At 45.8% G+C, this 20,998-nt stretch overlaps 1 protein-coding gene across 1 annotated transcript; it reads left to right on the top strand.

The window, feature by feature from the left end:
* The first annotated feature begins 8,426 nt into the window (after positions 1 to 8,426).
* LOC120318354 (H-2 class I histocompatibility antigen, Q9 alpha chain-like) lies at positions 8,427 to 19,867 on the top strand. Its single transcript, XM_039365840.1, has 2 exons — positions 8,427 to 8,582; positions 19,566 to 19,867. The coding sequence occupies exons 1-2, from the start codon at positions 8,519 to 8,521 to the stop codon at positions 19,844 to 19,846; spliced, it is 345 nt and encodes a 114-aa protein (XP_039221774.1). The 5' UTR covers positions 8,427 to 8,518; the 3' UTR covers positions 19,847 to 19,867.
* The last annotated feature ends 1,131 nt before the right edge of the window (positions 19,868 to 20,998 follow it).

Below are 20,998 nucleotides of genomic sequence, written 5' to 3'. Positions count from 1 at the left end.
TAGTTGCTTAGAGCAGGGGTCCCCAACCCCCGGTCCGTGGACTGGCACCAATCCGTGGCATGTCAGCAACCGGGCTGCACAAACAAGCAAAGCCCCATCTGCAGGATGCAGGCAGTGTGCAAAACCAGGCCCCCTCTGGTCCGTGGAAAAAACTTTCTTCATGGAACCGGTCCCTCCTGCCCAAAAGGTTGGGGGCCACTGGCTTAGAGCATGACAAATGCAGGAACTTCTCAACTTACGCTTTGTTTAGTGATCATTCGAAGTGTGAGGTACACAAGAAATGTTAAGGTGACCAACTTTTTTACAATGAAAAGGAGGACACAAATAAATTGAAGAAAAAAATATCGTAAATAAAAGATACATTTTATTCATTGCAACAATAATACAGACAACTTGCATGTGCAAAGTTTGCCAGCCGGGTGTTTTGGCACGCTCAGTAGCAATTCCTATTGGCTTTCGAAAGCCAATAGCGGGAGTAGCACAGCTCACGCAAAAGTTGAAAAAAAAACCCATCCCAAAAAAGGTGCCGGAACGCCGTTCTGAGCGTTCTATGAGAAAAAAAAGCCCTGCAGATTAGTCTTCAAATATCGAAAAGAAGGACATGTAGGAGGACACTTTTCGAGGGAGGACAGAACCTACAAAAGGAGGACTGTCCTCCCTAAAGGAGGACGATTGGTCACCTTAGAAATGTACATGTTGTAATTTTCCATTTCTGAAGAGCAGACATTCTTATAGATTGTGGGAAGTCAGCCCCCCCCCAGCGAAGGAAATATTAAAAGGGCAGAAAAATATATTTCCTCAAAGGATCTTAAAGAGCAGAAAGCATGCCCAGTTTTTTCTTAATAGCCCCAGGTCTCCCTCCCCCAAAGAGAAACCAGCTCTGTAGAAATGCAGATGGAGGCCCCCCAGCTAGAAGATTAAGAAGACAAAGACACCTAAAATCTACATACCCCATCCAAACTCTAAGACAGGCCATAATAGGATTAACCCACAGATACCAAAAGAGCACACTCAGACTCAGGTCAAAGTTCATGCCACAGGAACAGGAAACAACTCCAAGCAAAGGGCTCCAGAGGGTATAAAAACCCACTCCCTACATGTGATCACTCTCTCTTTTCTGCCAGAGCCATCTTTCTGTCTGGCTCTCCTCTTCAATAAAGTGCAACCTTCTTTCTAAAAGCAGTCACCATGTTGTTTATTCCCGGCTTGGACTGAACCATGATGAAGACTTTTCTTCCAACAAGTTAAACAAGGGAAGACATAAATCTTTTATAATTGCAATTATCCAGTTTGAGTAACAGTTCACCTTTTAGATAAGGCTATACCAGGGGTAGGCAACCCAAAACACTCAAAGAGCCACTTGGACATGTTTCCCACCGAAAACAAAACACTGGGAGCCATAAAACCCTTTTGATATCTAAAATGAAGATAACACTGCATATATCCTTTTTTACCTTTAATGTGTGTGTGTGTGTGTGTGTGTGTGTGTTTGTGTGTGTGTGTATATAAAATAAAGGTAAAAAAGGATATATGCAGCGTTATCTTCATTTTAGATGTCAAAAGGGTCTCTCTGTGTCACTTTCCTCTCTCTTTCTCTCTCTCTTTCTTTCCTTTCTCTCTTTCCTCTAATTTTCTCTCTTTCTCTGTCCTCTTTCCTCTCTTTCTCTTTCCTCTCTTTCTCTTCTCTTTCTTTTCTCAATCTTTTTTCTTTCCTCTTTTTTCTCTTTCCTCTCCCCCTCTTTCTCTTTCTTCTTTCTCTCTTTCCTCTCCCTCTTTCTCTCTCCCTCTTTCCTTTCTCTTTCCTTTTTCTATCTCTACTCTCTTTCTCTCTCTTTCCCCTTTCTCTCTTTCCTCTCTCTTCTCTTTCTCTTTTCTTTCTTTTTCTTTCCTCTCTTTCTCTTTCCTCTAACTTTCTTTCTTTCCTCTTTCTCTTCTTTCTCTTTCTTCTTTTTCCTCTCTTTCCTTTCTCTTATTTCTCTTTCTCTCTCTTTCTTCTAACTTTCTCTCTCTTTCCTCTTTCCCTTTTCTCAATCTTTTTTCTCTTTCCTCTTTTTCTCTTTCCTCCCCCTCTTTCTTTCTCTCTTTCCTCCCCCTCTTTCTCTCTCTCTCTTTTTCTCTTTCCTCTCCCCCTCTTTCTCTCTTTCCTCTCTCTTCTCTTTTTCTCTTTCCTCTCTCTCTTTCTCTCTTTGCTCTTTCTCTCTTTCCTCTTTTTTTCTCTTTCCTCTCTTTCCTCTTTCTTTCCTCTAACTTTCTTTCCTCTCTTTCTCTTCTCTTTTTCTTTCCTCTCTCTTTCTCTTCTCTTCCTTTCCTCTTTCTCTCTTTCCTCTCTCTTTCTTTCTCTCTCTCACCCTCCAGGTGAAGAGAGAGAGAACAAAAGGCAGACAGCACCAAACAGATGGGGAGGAGGAGCAGAATGGGAGGCAGCAGCTCCCAGCCACCACCCCCCACCACGTCCTCAGCTAAACGGACGGGGAGGAGAGCAGGACAGGAGGCAACAACTCCCAGCTGTCCCCCTGCCGCGTCCTCAGCTAAACGGACGGGGAGGGGAGTAGGAAGGAGGCAGCAGCTCCCAGTCGCCCCCCCCGCCGTGTCCTCAGCTAAACGGATGGGGAGGGGAGCAGGACAGGAGGCAGCAGCTCCCAGCTGCCCCCCCCACCGCATCCTCAGCTGAACAGGCAGGGAGGGGGAGCAGGACGGGAGGCAGTGGCTCCGGCGGCGGCCACTGAAGCATGGTCAGGGTCCCTGCCACCCCCAGCCCAGCCCCCGCCACATCCTCAGCCACTTCGCCATTGCAAGAGGAGGACGCCAAAGCCGGATGCACCATGGGCGGCCGCGCCGGCAATGGGAAGTTCTGCCGCGGGGACGAGGGGGGGTCCCGATCGCCGCCAGCCCTGCTGGCCTCACAGCCCAAGGTCTCCTCCTGCAGCACCGAGGGTGGCGGTGCGGCGGTTGCCCGAAAGCAGCTGAAGAAGGCATCGCCAATGGGGCTGGGCAGTGGAGAGCCCTGTGGCAGCCAGGCGAGCTTCATGCCTGACTGCCACCCTGCCTGGCCTGGGGAGACATGTGGCCGGCTCGGCTTCCCAGGGAACGGCCCGGTGACGGCCCAGGAAGCAATGCCTAGCTGAGACTGCCGCCTGGAACAAGTAAGCCGGGAGGGCGCCACCTGCCCTGCGGCCGCTTCACAGCAGTGCTCCCTGGACTCAGAGCCCCCTCCCTCCCCCCGCCACTGACCCTCTGTCTCTGGCTCTGCTGCTGCTCGGCCAACGGTTGTGCCGGCTGGGCATCGGAGGTGCTGCTCTCCCTCAGGGCCGCACTTTGTGGAAGGGCTGGCTCGCTCAGCAGAGGCTCGGGCGGGCCACTCCCAGAGGGGATCTTGGGGCTTCCCCGCATGGCTCCCCAGCCACGTGCGCCTCAGATCGGGCCAGCCTGGGAAAGGGACTTCCTGGCTGCCCTTCTCCCAGGGGGTGGGGCACCCGAGCACAGGGCCAATCAGGAGCCCTGCAAGGGGGCAAGTCCACATGAGAGAGAGAGAGAGAGAGAGAGAGAGAGAGAGAGAGAGAGAGCCTCTCTCTTTCCTTGTCTCTCTCTCTGAAAATGGCGGGGGGAGGCTCCGGAGCTGCGGGTTGCCGACCCGTGGGTTATACCCTTAGTGAGCTGGATGTTACAAATCATGCCACAGCCAAGGAAGGGAAGATAAGACAGGAACAAAGGGCGTTTTTTGATCTAATAATTGGAGGGTTTGGTCACTGTAATGGTTGCTAGGTGGTCGGAAAGCATGTGACCGGATGGGCCTATCGACTGGGGTCATTTTTGGAAGGATGTGGCAGGGTATAAAAACCTATGCAAAAATTGATTCAGGTGTAGACTCTGGGATTAGCCATTACCAAGAGTTCCTCCAGCTATTGCAAAAGCTTTAATAAAACTTGCTTTGTTTTCCAACACCCTTGGAGTTGAATTTTTATTCCTCACAGAAGTTAGAACGGCTCTGAAAAAAAGTAACTTATAACCTTTTTCATGTTTACGACCGTGGCAGCATCCCCATGGTCACCAGATCAGTATTCAGATGCTTGGCAACTGACTCAGATTTATAACGCTTGCAGCATCCCAAGGTCACGTGATCCCCTTTTGCGACCTTCTGACAAGCAAAATCAATGGGGGAAGCCAGATGCACTTAACAACTGTGTTACTGATTTAACAACTTCAGTGATTCGCTGAACAAGTGTGACAAAGGTTGTAAAGTGGGGCAAAACTCACTTAACAACTGTCTTGCTTAGCAACAGAAATTTTGGACTCAATTGTGGTCATAAATTGAGGACTGCCTATATATTGAGAGCCAGTTAGCAACAGTATGTACGTGTATGTATGTATATGTATGTGTATGTGTATATGTTTGTATATAGATATACAGGCAGTCCTTGACTTACGACCACAGTTGAGCCCAAAATTTCCATTGTTAAGTGAGACATTGGTTAAGTGAGCTTTGCCCCATTTTACAACCTTTCTTGCCAGAATTGTTAAGTTAATCACCGTAGTTGATAAGTTTATTTATTTATTTATTTATTTATGAGACTTATATACCGCTTTAAGGGCAAGCACTCTCTAAGCGGTGTACACCAGTAAGCAATGTATATATATATTTACATTGCCCCCAACAATCTGGGTCCTCATTTTACCTACCCCGGAAGGATGGAAGGCTGAGTCAACCTTGAGCCGGTGAGATTTGAACCGCTGACCTGCTGAACACAGTCAGCTAAAGTGGCCTGCAGTACTGCACTCTAACTGCTGCGCCACCTCGGCTCTTTAATTAGTTAGTAATGTAATAAGTGAATCTGGCTTCCCCATTGATTTTGCTTGTTAAAATTTTTCAAAAGGTGACCACATGACGTTGGGACACAGCAACAGTCATACGTATGAGCCAGTTGCCCAGCTTTTGGAATTTTGATCACGTGATCATGGGGATCCTGCAAAGGTCATAAGTATGAAAAACGCTCATGTCACTTTTTAGAGAGAGAGAGAGAGAGAGAGAGAGAGAGAGAGAGAGAGAGATACAGTGGTGGGATTCAAATATGTGAACAACTAGCTCTCTGTGTGGGTGTTGCATCCGGTTTTGGCCACCACAATGTAAAAAAAGACATTGAGACTCTAGAAAGTGTGCAGAGAAGAGCAACAAAGATGATCAGGGGACTGGAGGCTAAAACATATAAGGAAAAGCTGCTGGAATTGGGTATGTCTAGTTTAATGAAGAGAAGGACGAGGGGGGACATGATAGCAGTGTTCCAATATCTCAGGGGTTGCCCCAAAGAAGAGGGAGTCAAGCTATTTTCCAAGGCGCCTGAAGGCAGGACAAGAAGCAACAGATGGAAACTAATCAAGGAGAGAAGCAACCTAGAACTAAGGAGAAATTTCCTGATAGTGAGAACAATTAATCAGTGGAACCACCTGCCTCCAGAAATTGTGGATGCTCCAACCCTGGAAGTTTTTAAGAGGAGACTGGACAGCCATTTGTCTGAAATGGTACAGGGTTTCCTGCCTGGGCATGGGGTTGGACTAGATGACCTCCAACGTTCCTTCCAACTTTATTATTGTTGTTACTACTACTACTACTATTATTATATCTGAGAGGTAGGGACAGGGAGAGAGGGAGAGAGAAAGAGAACAAGAGAAAAGGTGAATAAGAATTGAAAAAGGAACATAAAAAGTCAGGCACATTAATTCATGAATCATAAACATTTCTTCTGAATCTTGCTTATTCAATTTTCTGATAATTCAAGGAGATTTACCAGCAGACGGAAGTGAATTTCCACTGTCTTCTTGTGATAAATTCCAAATATGACTCAGTCTAGCTGGCAGTCCAGTTTCTTCTGTTGGTCTCCCATCATGTCTGACACCCCCGCTTAGCTTTTTGAGATGGACCAAGTTCATCTGTATGATGCTATGTAGCCAGGTCCTTTTGTAAAAGGGCAGAAAGCCCTGTTGACAAAGAACATATCACAGCTGATTGCTACCAAGAAGGGTCCGTTTAATCCTTCCAAAATTGCATGGCAATTATTTTGACATGTGGTTTTGGACTATTGCACGGCTAATTTTAGTTTGAATGCTTTTCTTTTCATAACGATTGGAAACGGTGCTGTTTATTTTTAGCTCTCTCTAAAACAGTGATTCTCAACCTGTGGGTCGGGACCCCATTTGGGGTCGAATGACCATTTCATGGGGGTCGCCAAACCATGCTGTCCGCCATTTTTTTCCCTTTTCCCTAGCTGTCCTACTCCCTCTTATTGGTGGCCACACCCACTTGGGGGTCACCACAACATGGGGCACTATATTATGGGGTCACGGCATTAGAAAGGTTGAGAACCACTGCTCTAAAAGTTTTTTGGGGGGGGACACCAAAAGGGGTTGGGAATTGCATTCTCCCTTGCAAGGAATCAGTCTAAAGGATCCCCTGTGGGAGGTTCAGAAATGAGGATTAAAAAAACTAGCTGACAGTTTTTAACCACAAGAGCTTGCACATAATAACGACACTAACCGCTCATGCCTGTGCAGGTGCGTTCCCACAAAACGGAACCAGGCAAACCTTCACACACTGCTAACAGAGAAACTTAGGAAGGGCCAAAGCCAGTGGGGAACTAGGCAAAGGGTGGGGAGGAATATAAACACGGGTGGGGGATTCACATGGGTGAGTTAGGCGTTCTGGTTAGGGTGTAAACCTTGTGGTCCTTGTCAAATGGCATTGCAAGGGAGGGACTTCGGCTTTGGGCCTAGTGAATAAAATCATGCCGAAATCTCTTTTTGGCTGTGCCAACTTGCTAGCCAGCCGCTCTTGCAAGAATGTATTTTTCAATAAACTTCTTGCTGTCAACTCTACCATGAGCCTGGCTGCAGCCATCTTTCTCGTCATTCTAGGTTGCCACACCGGAGGGAGAGAGGGAGGGAGGGAGGGGAGCTTGCCCAGGTGCTTCACTAGTCATAATAATCTTCTGTCCCATAGGAACCAAGGTCATCTGCTGCTCCCGCAATCAGGGACTGGGCGCTGTATTAGAAAGTCCGCCAAATGAATATTATGATTATGATTATTAATAATAATAAAGTTGGAAGGGACCTTGGAGGTCATCTAGTCCAACCCCCCCTCGCTCAGGCAGGAAACCCTATGCTTTATCCGGAGCAAAGATCACTTGAGGTTTCTCACCTGGAAAATAGATTCATAGGGCTGGGAGGGACCTCAGAGGTCTTCTAGTCCAACCTTCTGCTCAAAGCAGGAGACCTTACACCATCCCAGTCAAATGGTTGTCCAGTCTATTTTTGAAAACCTCCAGTGATGCAGCTCTAACAACTCCAGGAGGGAAAACCATACCATGACTAATTGTTTTCACTGTCAGAAAATTTCTCCTTACTTCTAGGCTAGACCTCTCTTTAACAAGCTTCCACCCCCTTATTCCTTCTCCTGTCCTCCGGGCCTTTGGAAAAATAGTGGATCCCCTCAAATACTGGAACAAAGAGAAATTGGATCCATCTGGGCTAACCCTAATTAACGCTATCTCGCTTTTGGGCACTATTAACGCTTGTGCAGGGAAACACCATTTACCTCGAACAAAAGGAGTCACGGACCTGGATTCAAATGAAATGACGACACCTAACGAATTGATGGCACATAACGATTGTTTAACCATTTAAAAGCCAATCATACTGCTCCCTTGTCCCCTTGCTGTCTTGTGCTGTTGCAATTGGGCACGACCAGGGGGTCTTCAACTTGATCCTTTTATGACTGGTGGACTTCAACTCCCAGAATTCCCCAGCCAGCGTGCCTGGCTGAGGAATTCTGGGAGTTGAAGTCCACGAGTCATCAAAGGGCCGAGTTTGAAGACCCTTGCCTTACAGGAAGATAGTTATCAGGTTCCTTCTCTAGTCTTTCTCTTCCATAGGCTGGACGTACTTCGCTTGCTCAACCTTTCATCCTAGGATTTATTCGCTCCTCTCGGCAGGCTTTCCAGGGTCTCAGCATCTTTTTTGTATTCCTGGTGAGCAGAATTGGGCCCAGTGTGCCAGGTGTGGCCTCACTTCTGCAGGAGAAAGCGGTGCTGTGGCTTCTCCTGACCTTGACGTTATCTCTCTGGTGATGCAGCCCAGGACTGCCCTGGCTTTTTTGGCAGCTCCACCGGATCCCGGCTGCGAAGGGCTCTGCGGGGTCTCCCCTCCCCCTCGTCTGCGCCCCTCCCCCCAGGGTCAGAGAACCCTCCCGCTTTTCCCAACCCCCCCTCCCCATGTCTGCCCCTCCCCCCCAAGAGGCGGAAGGCCTGGAAGGGGATTTCCTGATGGAACTTTCACTTTCCTTTCCACGCCTGTCCAGCCGGTTGCGCCTGGACGTCCGCCTAGCAACAATGACGAAATCGGAAAACCTTTTTTCTACTGGTTGAGCTTGACCAATCACCCGTTTCTGCTCTGGGTTGTTGCGTTGTTGATCACTCGGAGCGCGTCTTTCTCTGCCTGGAGAGCGGATCGCAGTTCGAGGATCGCGGCCAGGATGGCGCTGCGCTCTCTGTCGCTCCTGGTGTTGGTGGCGGTCGCCCTGCGGGAGAGCTGCCTCGGTGAGTCCCTTTCGGGGCGTCGGAGGTTCCGCCCCCTTTTTCTGCTGGTGGGAATCCATCCAGGGAATCTCTCTCTGTGTCTCTCTCCCTTCTTTCCCCCAAAAGATTATTCCCAGGAAGAGAATTCTGATTCGGTCCTCTTTCTAGTCCGTTCCCCCTCCCCCTCTGGCCCCTCTCAGAAGGGACCCCAAAGCGTGGAAGGGACTCTGCTGCTGCCTCCCCCCACCCCCCGCAGGAGAACCCCTTTGCGGACAGAGCAAGGGTCGCCCCTCCAGATCTCAGTCAAGTCTACCTGGTCGCCCCCGAGCGCAATTCTTTCCTTTCCCCAAAGTGGAGCTTGTCGGAAAGCGGCGTTTGCACGGGATCAGGTCAATTCATGAACCTCCTGGCTGCCTTCGTACAACCCTTCCTCCTGGGTCGCCTTTCCTGCCTTTGGCCGGGCTCGGTGGCTCTTTGTGGCTTCTGGTGCTGGGAGGAGCCGGACTGGGTTCCGTGTGTTGGCCGAGGCAGAGGCTGGTGCAATGGAGCGGTCCGGGTAAGGCTGCCGTGTGAATGCGGCAGAGCAAGAGTGTACAGAGAAGCGTTCCTTGAATGGTCTTCCTAAAGAGCCCTCCTTCTTGATTGTCACCTTCTCCTCGATCTTGCCCCCCCACCCCCTTCCTAAACCCCAGTATCCCCTGGGCTTTTTTTTCTAGGACAGGCACCAACGTGGGACAGTTTGCACAACTAAAAATATTTAAAATTTATTATTCTTTGTAATTAGAAAGGGGTCGTTGGGGTGTTCCTAGCTGTTTGTTCGGAGAAACTATCAAGTGAAGTTTCTTAGCATGGGCCAGTTTGCAGAATCAAAAATATTTAAAGTTTACTCTTATTCCTCAGTAACCAGATGGGAGGTCTTGGGGTGTCCCTAGTTGCTCCTCAGAGAAACTCTCAGTGCAGCAGCTTTTCCAGAGGCATTTCCCAAACTCTCAGGATCTGAAGGATCAGAGAGGCTGGATTGGAGGCAGGAGGAGAGAAGCCCCTCCGGGTGGAGAGCCTGAAATGAAGGCCTTGCTTGGACACAGACAGGCCCCGACTGACCGGCCCTTCCTGACCTGAGGAGGATTTGTGATTGTGAGGACGCCCAACCTGCGTTACATTCACACATTTCTCCTCTCAGGCAGACTTCAGACTCCCTCACTGCTCAGCCCCACGAGGGGAAGAAGCGGGTTCTGGATTACAGAAGGTCCAATCCCCCCTCCTTCTGTGGGAGAAAAGCTTTGATCCGTTTGGATTCTGAAAACTGGGATTGTGGGGAGGAGCAGGAAGGAGGCTGAAGCTTTTGCCTTGGGACTGGGAAGGGCTGGGAGACCAGACTGGAGGGACTGGGCAGTGGGACTGTTTATTTATCTGGGCTTTGGAGGTCCTGTCTTTTTCTGTGCGGACCCAGATTGTGCCCAAATAAGTTGCTGTGAATGTTCCTGAAAATCGTTGGCACCCTGAAAGAATTTCTGATCTGAGGATTTTTCAGAGTGGACCCCAACAAGCAGTCTTGGAGATCTTCCAGCTTAACTGATTTCCCAGGAGTATCTTGTTTTTTTTTATTCTTTTAACCCACTTACAGGCCTGTTGTTCTCCTGTTCATTGCGTAGCCCTGGAGTCTCTTCCGTATCTGTATTTTGACAATGAAAACTAAATAGTGACTTAATGTGATTTTTTTTTACCATTGTTACTAAAATTTGGCCCAGTTTCTGTCTTGTAACATAGTTTATGTTTTGTGATTTCAGGAAGGGCTGAAAAAACTTTGATGCACCTTGGTCAGGAGTTTGCATTGTAGTGTAAGATTATTTCAAGTGTCCTCTGGCATAAAAAATTCTGAGACTCTATATCAGGAGTCTTCAAACTGGGCCCTTTTATGACTCATAGACTTCAACTCCCAGAATTCCTCACCCAGTGTGCCTGGCTGAGGAATTCTGGGAGTTGAAGTCTATCAATGAACCAGAGCAGACCCCTGTATGCAGATATATGTTCAAGTTGACACTATTATACCACCATCCCAGAAACATTTTCAAGTTTTTCACTCTTTTTACGATGAATTGGAAACCACAACTGAGATTCCCTCGGTAGCAAAGAACCTTTTTATTGATCTAGCCAAAAGAATTGCTTCATCTCTAAATATAACTAATTATTACGTGTGGGAGGGACATGCCTGGCTGAGGAATTCTGGGAGTTGAAGTCCATGAGTCATAAAAGGGCCCAGTTTGAAGACCCCTGCTCTATATCAAGAAACTCAGACGAAGGCTTCCATAAACAGCTCTTTAATCAGCAGAGTGAAGCAGCTGGGTGTATTTCCTCCACATGCAGGTAGCAACATAAAAAAGGAAAGCCACACCCCTTGTTTCCACAAAATTTTCTTTTATAGTGTTATTTTAACCAATCAACTTTCAACACCATCACACTTATGTCACTTTCTCTTATCTCTCTGTACGTGCTCTTCTCACCTTGGGCTAATGGAGGTTTCTGCACAAGGGTAGTATACAGAAGCAAAACAGCTTTGCTTTGATTTCTCTAAATTCCCTTCATTCCTCCCTTTTAATTTGTTACTTGGTAACCAATGAAGCATATTCCTTTGGTATTGCAGTGAGAGTCAGGACTTTGGCTGGCTTATGGAATTTGTCACTCCTTACAGAGGACGCTATGACTGTCATTCCCGAGATGGTAGACGTAACTATTCTTTGGATAATGGGAATCAAGCATGGCAAAACCAGAAGACCCCCAAAAGCCAATCACCAAAGATCTCTCCAAACCAGCTTGTGTCCATGACATCTGTCCAGGTTTGAACCGGGACATATGATATTTTTTTTATATGATCAGTGATGTCTTCAATTGCTTTTCCCTGGTCATCAATCTGGAGGCAGTAGTTTGTCCAATTGAACTTTCCACAATTTTTTAAAAAAAAATATTTTATTCAAATACAAATAATACAGACATAACACATATAAATCTAAATAAAAACAGTATAAAAATACAAATACTACAGTGCACCCACACCACTAGAGACCATTTATATTACCTATATTTCTTCTCATATAACAACTAACAATATATTTCAATTGTGCCTTTATCCCCTCCAAAACAGCATGTATTCTTGAGCAGGTTTATTCCCTTTGCCTTGCACCAAGACTGTTTTTATAAAATCATCCCATATTTCATTATAATTATTTATTTTAATCATCGCCTTTTTAAATTTAATTTCTGTTGTTAATTTATTATTTATTGCCATATTCCATATTTCATTGTACCACTCATTTCTTTGAATATCCCAATTCCATCTCCAATATTTAACCATCACGAATCTAGCTACCATTATCAAATTTACAATCAGTTCCTTTTTTGCTTTATTTATATCTTGTTTTTCCACCAGTAACGGTAATGTGATCCTTGGTGACATATCTAAATTTACCTTCCATTAGCCCAAGTTGAGAAGAGCAAGTACAGAGAGATAAGAGAAAGTGACATAAGTGTGATGGTATTGAAAGTTGATTGGTTAAAATAACACTATAAAAGAAAATTTTGTGGAAACAAGGGGTGTGGCTTTCCTTTTTCATGCTGCTGCCTGCATGTGGAGGAAATACACCCAGCTGCTTCATTCAGCTGATTAAAGAGCTGTTTATGGAAGCCTCCGTCTGAGTTTCTTGATTGGATCATATAGAGCAGGGGACTTCAAACTCGGCCCTTTTATGACTCATGGACTTCAACTCCCAGAATTCCTTAGCCAGGCACGTCCCTCCCACACGTAATAATTAGTTATATTTAGAGATGAAGCAATTATTTTGGCCAGATCAATAAAAAGGTTCTTTGCTACCGAGGGAATCTCAATTGTGGTTTCCAATTCATCGTAAAAAGAGTGAAAAACTTGAAAATGTTTCTGGGACGGTGGTATAATAGTGTCAACTTGAACATATATCTGCGTACAGGGGTCTGCTCTGGTTCATTGATAGCTAGTCCAAATAATGCTGAGAAGTCTGCTGGTCTGGTTATCTCGAAGCACACGGGTTGCAGGAATCACCATTGCACTGGGAAGTACTGATTCCTTTAATTACATTGAACTTTCCTTCGATTGTGCTAGATTGGGTTACCCCTGTATACCACTTTACAGGGTTCCAGCTCAGACACGGTGGAAAACTGTAGCCATGGTAGGATGTACAGACGTGTTTGGTGTTAAATGAGTAGGCCTGTCTCTGCCCTAGCGCTCCACACTAAGTTGATTATAGTCAATAGCTTTACATACATCAAAGCAGACACTGGCACTACCCATAAGTCTCTTGTCATTCTTTTGCAAGAGGTATTGTCTGTGTGTCCTTCCATATGCCCAGATTTGAAGTTGTTGGTAGGGCTTTACTATATTGACAGGATCATAACAAGTGACCCTATCCCCCATTTTGCAAGTGGAATATGTAGTTTTGTTATAAACACAACTCCCTTTTGTTCTTTTACACTCGTAGGAGGAGTGATAAATCAGTGTCTTGCTAGTCTGTCCCTTATGCTGGGTAAGTGTGATACATTGTTCACACCCTTGATTCTGCAAGCCGGTTTTGGAACATTGAGCCATCCTGAGGGTCAAACATATTAAGGCAAGTGTTGGATCCATGGTCTGAAGCATCCTTCCTTCTTCCAAAGAATGTACGAGGGAAACAGCAGTAACAGAATAAAAATGTAGCAATACATAATCCAGATACCACAAATCGAACTTCCAGGGTAGTCCAGTCCATTGAAGCTTTGTCCTAGTCCAGTGGTTCTCAACCTTTTTAATGCCGTGACCCCCAACCGGTTGTAAGTCGAGCACTACTCAACCGGTTGTAAGTCAAGGACTACTCAACCGGTTGTAAGTTGAGGACTACTCAACTGGTGCAGCACCGTTTGTAGAATGGGACTTTTGGCGGGCTCAGCAGGGCAGAGACAGCCTGGACAATTCCTATTGGCTTTTGAAAGCCAATAGAATTAGACTCTATTCAAGAGAGTCTATTCTATGGCTTTCAAAAGCCAATAGAATAAAAGGGAGTAGCACAGCTAAGGAAAAGGGGGAAAAAAATGGCGGACTGCGTTGTTTGGCGACCCCCATGAAATGGTCGTTCGACCCCAAATGGGGTCCCGACCCACAGGTTGAGAACCACTGTCCTAGTCAGATGGAAACAGTTCAACAGGTGAGACAGTCGAAGTTTCACTTTCAGGCAGTCCTGCTGGGCTTGCCACTGGAGAGGGGTTGATGGAACCTTCTTGATTCTAAATCTGGATCTACGCCTTGATTCCTTCCACTTTCATCGCAGTTGGGGTGCTCAAGTGGACCTGACGGGGCTGGGACCACTACTTATAGGTGACAGTTCTTTTACCCAAACCCACTCTCCAGGAACAACGATCGGTGAGAGACAGGTGGTAGGGCAGCCTGGGCCTGTACTGAGATAGAAGACAAAACCTGTGCCAGCTTATGCAAATACTGAGTAACATTCTTCTCTTCTTCATCAACATTCTTAAACCTTTGTGCAACAAACGGTCTCCCATACATCATTTCAAAAGGGGACAGAGTAAGTTTTCAGAGGGCAAAGCACAAATGCAAGTTCAACCTGAGTTTTAAGAGTTAGTTGAGGCCTGTATGCATTGAAATGGCCTCACCACTAGATGTCACAACTTGTTTAGCCACAATATCCATAAGCTTCCAAAAACAAAACACAATGCCTTCCTCCTTATCATCTGTTAACATTAAGTTCCTTCTTGCAGCTGCCAATGCATTTCCCTCAGCTTCTCATGTGCCTGCTGCTACAAGCACATCTTCTATCAACTTTACACGAGCCAACTCTTTCCCTTTAGTATAAACATATGTTCCCCTTCTACCCTGTCAACAACCTCAGAGCCTACCTTAAAGTTCACAGGTTTGAGCTGACCAAAGGAGGGGAAGTCTTACGGCTTCCACTAACATTTTCTCTTCCCCATCTAGTTTGCTAGATCCATCTACGAACAAATTGGTTTTCCTCCTTTGTCCATTGTATAACATTAAGCTCTCTTTAATCAAAACAGCATAGTTATCTATAACCCCCCAAATTTCCTCAACTCCTTCTTTGTTTTAGGCCAGTGTTTCTCAACCTTGACAATTTTAAGGCATGTGGACTTCAACTCCCAGAATTCCGCAGCCAGCATTGCTGGCTGTGGAATTCTGGGAGTTGAAGTCCACATGCCTTAAAATTGTCAAGGTTGAGAAACACTGTTTTAGGCAAGGATTGAGATACAATTTCTTCAGTTCTCTTAGGTATTATGGTCTATTTCTTTCATTAATCAACAAATCAGTGTGTCCTGCACACAAACATAAAGGATTGAGTTACAATTCCTTCAATTCTCTTAGGTATTATTTGTCTATTTCTTTCATTAATCAACAAATCAGTGTGTCCTGCACACAAACATAAAGGATTGAGTTACAATTCCTTCAGTTCTCTTAGGTATTATTGTCTATTTCTTTCATTTATCAATCAGTGTGTCCTGCACATAAACATAAAAAATAAAATAAATCAAAAAGCAACTTCACAAAGAAAGAAACAAACTTAATGAAGTGTTCTGAATGAATGCACTAAAAATATATGTGGGCATGCAAGTAAGCCACTAGCCAGTGATGGCGAACGTTTTAGAGTTTAGTGCCCAAACTGCAACCCAAAACCCACTTATGCATCGTCGGTGCCAGATGGGTGTGGCCCATTGGGGGGCGTGGCTGCAGTGATAACAGCAGACTGGGTGAGACTAAAAAGTTCAATCAATCAATTCCAAGATCTTTTTTTTCCCACGAGAAGTTGAAATTGACTGACTGAACCTTTTTTTTTTTACATGGTGGTGGAGGTCTAAAGTGAAAACCCAGCTGAAGTCCTAGGACTGGGACAATGGTTTGTGTGCCCACAGAGAGGGCTCTGAGTGCCGCCTCTGGCACCCATGCCATAGGTTCGCCACCACTGCACTAGGCTATTGCAAAGGCTGAAACCATGCATCAGACTTTTAAAAACATTTACAAATCTAAGCAAAACAATTCAGAGTCATTTCTTTTGGTTGATGGATATATATATATATATATAGGGTCAACTAAACATTTTAAACTTCATTTCCAGTGTATTCCAATGTCAAGTTTTTCTCATGTCTCGTTTATTTACAAGTAACATTATTTCTTGCTCAACTAAAACTTTCTTTGTTTAGCAGTACAATGATCTCTACTGCCTCCCCTTTCCGAGTAAAAAAATTGCAAGTCAAGGCTGCAAAAAGTAGGTGTTAGATTTTACATCACTTCGCCTTCTTTCGCTCAGGCCAGAGCTCAGCAGAAAGTAAGCAGGAAAAACATGGTTAAAAGGATCAGAAAAACCGCACCCCTCCTCCTTTTCTGCCTCTCTCGCTTTTCCAAAGCAGAAATAGAGAAAAAAACATAACACTTGGCAACGGAGAAGGCAGAAACAAAATTCAAAAAAACTATACAAAAATCTCACCCCCTTTTTCCATTCAGCATTCTTTCAACAGAATAGTTTTCTCTCTTCACATGCTTTTTTCAATGAATAAAAAAAATCTGCAACTTAGTGTTTCTTTCACAGTCTGGGGTGAGCTGGGGGAGCTAACATATAAACATAGGCATTTACACATCAGGATATCCACACATTTATCTTCCATTCAAACTGCTTGCATAAACAATTTCACATACAGATATTTCATTTTATGCTTTCTCCAGGCAAACCAATCATTTTATTATTATTTCAGGGAGCTTTTCACAATGCAATGAGCTCCATTTTCCAAATTAGCCTTTTTGAATAACCTCTTGTGTATTGTTATTAGAGGGCCTCATCCTCCCTCCAGGTCTTGGAAATGATACAAAACATACATACATACCATCAAAATAACATTTCCAGACCTGTGGAGTTTCTTTTTCTTTCCTTGGGCAACTTGTGGCTTGTTAAAGAAGTGGGAAAACTCAAGGAGTGATTCCAATCAAAAATGTGATTGTGGGCCATTTTCCCATCACTTCAAGCCCAAGCTTAGAAGCCCACTTTGTTCTAATCTCCCACAAAGGTCATTTTTAAGAAACACATCAATTTGGGGTTTGAGGCCAATGCTGGCCTCCCTTTTTAACTTATTTTATCAGGGGAACATTTGATGGTTGGTCCCAATTTTCCCAGCAGGTCCCACCCCATTAAATTCAAAGGACACTGGAGAAGGATCAAAAAGGAATGTTGAATTTTGGGTCCTTTGCCGGCCTGAACGGGGAGGGGAAAACTGTCTCCTCTCTTCCTGTCCGACAGTAGGGGTGGTTTCTGATAACAGACAGGGAATTTCAGTATTAGTAAGGTCATTGTAGATAATGCTAATGTCTAACAGAAAGGAATTGAATGTCCATCTGAAGAGCCAAATTGGAGGGGGGAAAGCCTGCATACAGCTTTTCTTCAATTTTTTTCCATTTCTTCCATGGCTAAAACTGTTAAAACATAAGCTAGCCAAATGAAGATGCACAGAGTTTTCAACTTTGCTTTCTTGAAGGTTATTTTTACTGCCACAATCAGTTTCAGTGCATTCCAATGGGCTAACATGCAGCCTACTGGAAACACGACTCCTCCTCTTTCCTAAACACGAGTTCATTTGTTCTGCTCAGTACAAACTACTATTTCTGTTCCTATGATTCCCAAGAGATTTCTTGGACCAGTCTCCATGCGGTTCGGGGCTGGCCAAGCCCTCTCTTATGCAGGAATATTCACAGGGGTTTTTTCAACAGTCTCCCAGTTCTATTGCTCTGCAGGCAGCTTCCTACTGGAAATTTCCTGTATTCCAGGCAAACACACACACACACACTCACTCTCCCCAACCTTTTCCTCAGTTCCAGAATGTTTGTTTCTACTTACCAAATTCCTCCTATATTCTCGTCTCTTCCTACCTCACTGGGACAAGATGAGATGGAAGCCTCTTTAAATATTCAGGTTCAGATGACCACAGGTCTGCCGGCTGCTGGTTGGTTTGAGGTCACCAGACACAAAGAGTCTGAGAGCATTCTTGACTTCGTAGCCGATCTGCACTGGTTTTCCTGAACATCATACCTGAAGGTTGGTGAGCCACAAAAGGATTCGATTGGGGGACCACCTTGAAGGAACAGAGCCTTCAAATCCCTGTTCAGACATCAAAAATATGTAAGGTTATTTCAAGTGTCCTCTGGCATAAAGAAATCTGAGACTGTATATAATCCAATCAAGAAACTCAGATATTGAAATATTTTTACACATATACCTTTGATTCACCAGAGGGGCTTTAAAGGTGATAGGACCCTCCACACAGAGACTGAGTTTAAGGAGAGGATCCCAGCAGAGCCCCACACAACATGAGTGTTGGCAGCAGGAACTCCCAATCAGCCTCAGTGAGGGCAGGGGTGGGGCCAGGGTGGAGAGGCCCCATGAGTTTCTGAGTGAGGGGAATTCTGGGGATTAAAATCCAAGTGGCTGAGTCTGAGAAACTCTGATCTAGGCCTTTACATTGAGAGTCACTGATCATGTGAAGAGTTGGGTAGCCACAACCAACAACCTCACAAGCTTGCTCAGGGGCATTTCTGCCTTTATTTGTGCTGACAAAGTGCAGGATCTGAACCAAAGGAGGACAAGTTTCAGAGTACCTTCTGCAGAAAGAAGGGTGTAATTCAGAATAAATCTGGTTCAATGCAAGAGCCTGGGAATGACAGTTCCAGAGCCCTAATTGGGTTGTTGAAATGAAGAAATCTTGGGATAATCACAGTGAGATTTTCTGGGGAATGAGGGGGAGCCCCACTGAATCCCGGGTTCAAAGCCGATTCCTGCTCAAATGGCTGACCTCTGGGACAGAAGGAAGAATTTTCCAGCTGGGGGGGGGGACAAGGAGGAAGATCCGGAGGCTATGTGGCTTTATTGCTGCTTCCTTCACTCCCCCATTTGACTTCCCATATCTCCCAGACAAGTGGTTTTGGGTTTCCTCTAAGGGTCCCATGACCGCTGGTCTCACCCAGGTTCCCCCTTTCCCTCCCCCATTTTATAACCCCCCCAAATCTGCACCTATCAACAATCCATGTTGGCCCTCAGTGAAGTGAGAATGGCTTGCTTTCTGTTGGGGGGCAGGTATTATTTATTTATTTATTTATGAGACTTATATACCGCTTTAAGTGCAAGCACTCTCTAAGCGGTGTACACCAGTAAACTGTGTGTGTGTGTGTGTGTGTGTGTGTGTGTGTATACACACACACACACACACATACACATATGTGTGTATATATATATATATATACACACACACACACACATACACATTGTATATATATATATATATTTTACATTGCCCCCAACAATCTGGGTCCTCATTTTACCTACCCCGGAAGGATGGAAGGCTGAGTCAACCTTGAGCCGGTGAGATTTGAACCGCTGACCTGCTGAACACAATCAGCTAAAGTGGCCTGCAGTACTGCACGCTAACTGCTGCGCCATCTCGGCTCAGGTGGCGGTTTATTTGTGTAGGGTTTCCTGCTGCTTTTGAACTTCTGAGGATAGAGCCACTCTTCTTCCTGTGGGGCCAGTGCAGCCTCCATGGGGTAGAAACTGAGCATGGCAGAAGTGGGGGTTGATGGAGGCCTTGCTGAAAAGGGGGGAGGCACAATAGGAGGGGAGCACATGCAGTTTGGGGATCCCCCTCTCTCTCTCTGGCCCTGCTTTCCCTTCCCTTCCTCTTTCTCCTCCAACCTCTGTGCCCTCCAGCCCTTCAGGTCCTGCAGAAGATGCTCTCGGTGGCTCCCTTTTTCTACCTTTTGCTTGTTTTCTCTCTCTCTCTCTTCCGTCATTTTCCCCTTAATTTCCTCCGTCCACCTCTGCCCTGCCCAGGTCTTCTTTTCTCTTCTTCCCAGACCTGAAAATAGGACCTGCTGTGACCTATAGCATCAAGGTCCCCCAGCAGAAACCTCCTAACTCTGCCCCTCTGGGTCCCTTCCAGGTGCCTCCTCGCACTCCCTGAAGTATTTCCATTCCTCCATCTCGGAGCCCAGTCAGGGGCTGCCCCATTTTGTCTCTCTGGGGTACGTGGATGATCAACTCTTCAATTACTACGACAGCAGCAACCGGAAGTTCCAGCCTCGAGTCCCCTGGATAGAGAAGGTGAGGAAGGAGGACCCCACGTACTGGGAGAGAGGCACCCAGACATGTCGTGGCGAAGAGGAGTCATTCATAGATCACCTGGAGATTCTGAGGACTCTCTACAATCATAGCGGTGAGTGATGGGTCAGGTGGCTCCTCCTGCCTCCCCAGGAACCAGATGGGGGAGAAAGGGGGTCCTTTCAAAGAAAAAGGTTACTTCCACACATTTTTAAAAAGTCTTTTTTAAAATATGTTTATTCCTTTTTTTAAAATCATCATAAACGTGTCTCCGTAGCCCAGTGGTTCTCAACCTGTGGGTCGGGACCCCATTTGGGGTCGAACGACCATTTCACGGGGGTCGCCAAACAACGCAGTCCGCCATTTTTTTCCCCCTTTTCCTTAACTGTGCTACTCCCTTTTATTCTATTGGCTTTTGAAAGCCAATAGAATAGATTCTCTTGAATAGAGTCTAATTCTATTGGCTTTCAAAAACCAATAGGAATTGTCCAGGCTGTCTCTGCCCTGCTGAGCCCGCCAAAAGTCCCATTCTGCAAACGGTGCTGCACCAGCTGAGTAGTCCTCGACTTACAACCGGTTGAGTAGTCCTCGACTTACGACTGGTTGGGAGTCGCGGCATTAAAAAGGTTGAGAACCACTGCCGTAGCCGATGTTTTCTGCCGACTGCAATTAATCAAAACATATTTAAAGTTACCCATCTATCTGTCTGGCTATTGATAGGATGTGGATATAAAGTGAGGTAGAAAGAGACTGAAATCTCTCACCCTCCATGAAAGATGGAAGGTTCTGGCCTTGGTGGACCAACATATTTAAAGTTCTCCCACTCTCTCTCTCTCTCTGTATATTGATAGGATGTGGGTATGGATATAAACGGAGATAAAGAGAGACCAAAATCTCCCCTTTCCCATGAAAGTCGGAGGGTCCTGGCCTTGGTGGATCCCCTGCTGTGGGGGAGGAAGGGAATCACAGGTCTCTCCCCTCCCGGAAAAGAAGCAGGTGGATCCTAAGGAGATCCTGGTGAAAGCAGGTCCTCGTCCTTCTTTCTGTTTCCATTCTACAGAAATGAGGAATCAAGCGCAGATCCACCTGAGGAGACTAGAACCCTTTCCTTCACCCCCTTTTAGGAGGGATGAGTGGGGCCCAAAATGCCAGGAGCTTCTTCTCATCCTCCAATTGAAAGGAGAGGCCAGGAGGCCAAATGGGGCGGGGGCTCTTGGAGGGAGGCACAGGGTCACTTCCAGGATCCTCCCAATCTTGTGGGGGGAGGACGGAAAA

The sequence above is a fragment of the Crotalus tigris genome, unplaced genomic scaffold, assembly GCF_016545835.1.
Source record: "Crotalus tigris isolate CLP2741 ecotype Arizona unplaced genomic scaffold, ASM1654583v1 scf7180000020185.79499, whole genome shotgun sequence".
In the NCBI taxonomy this organism is placed as follows: Eukaryota; Metazoa; Chordata; class Lepidosauria; order Squamata; family Viperidae; genus Crotalus; species Crotalus tigris.
This window is presented reverse-complemented; position numbering and strand designations above follow the sequence as displayed.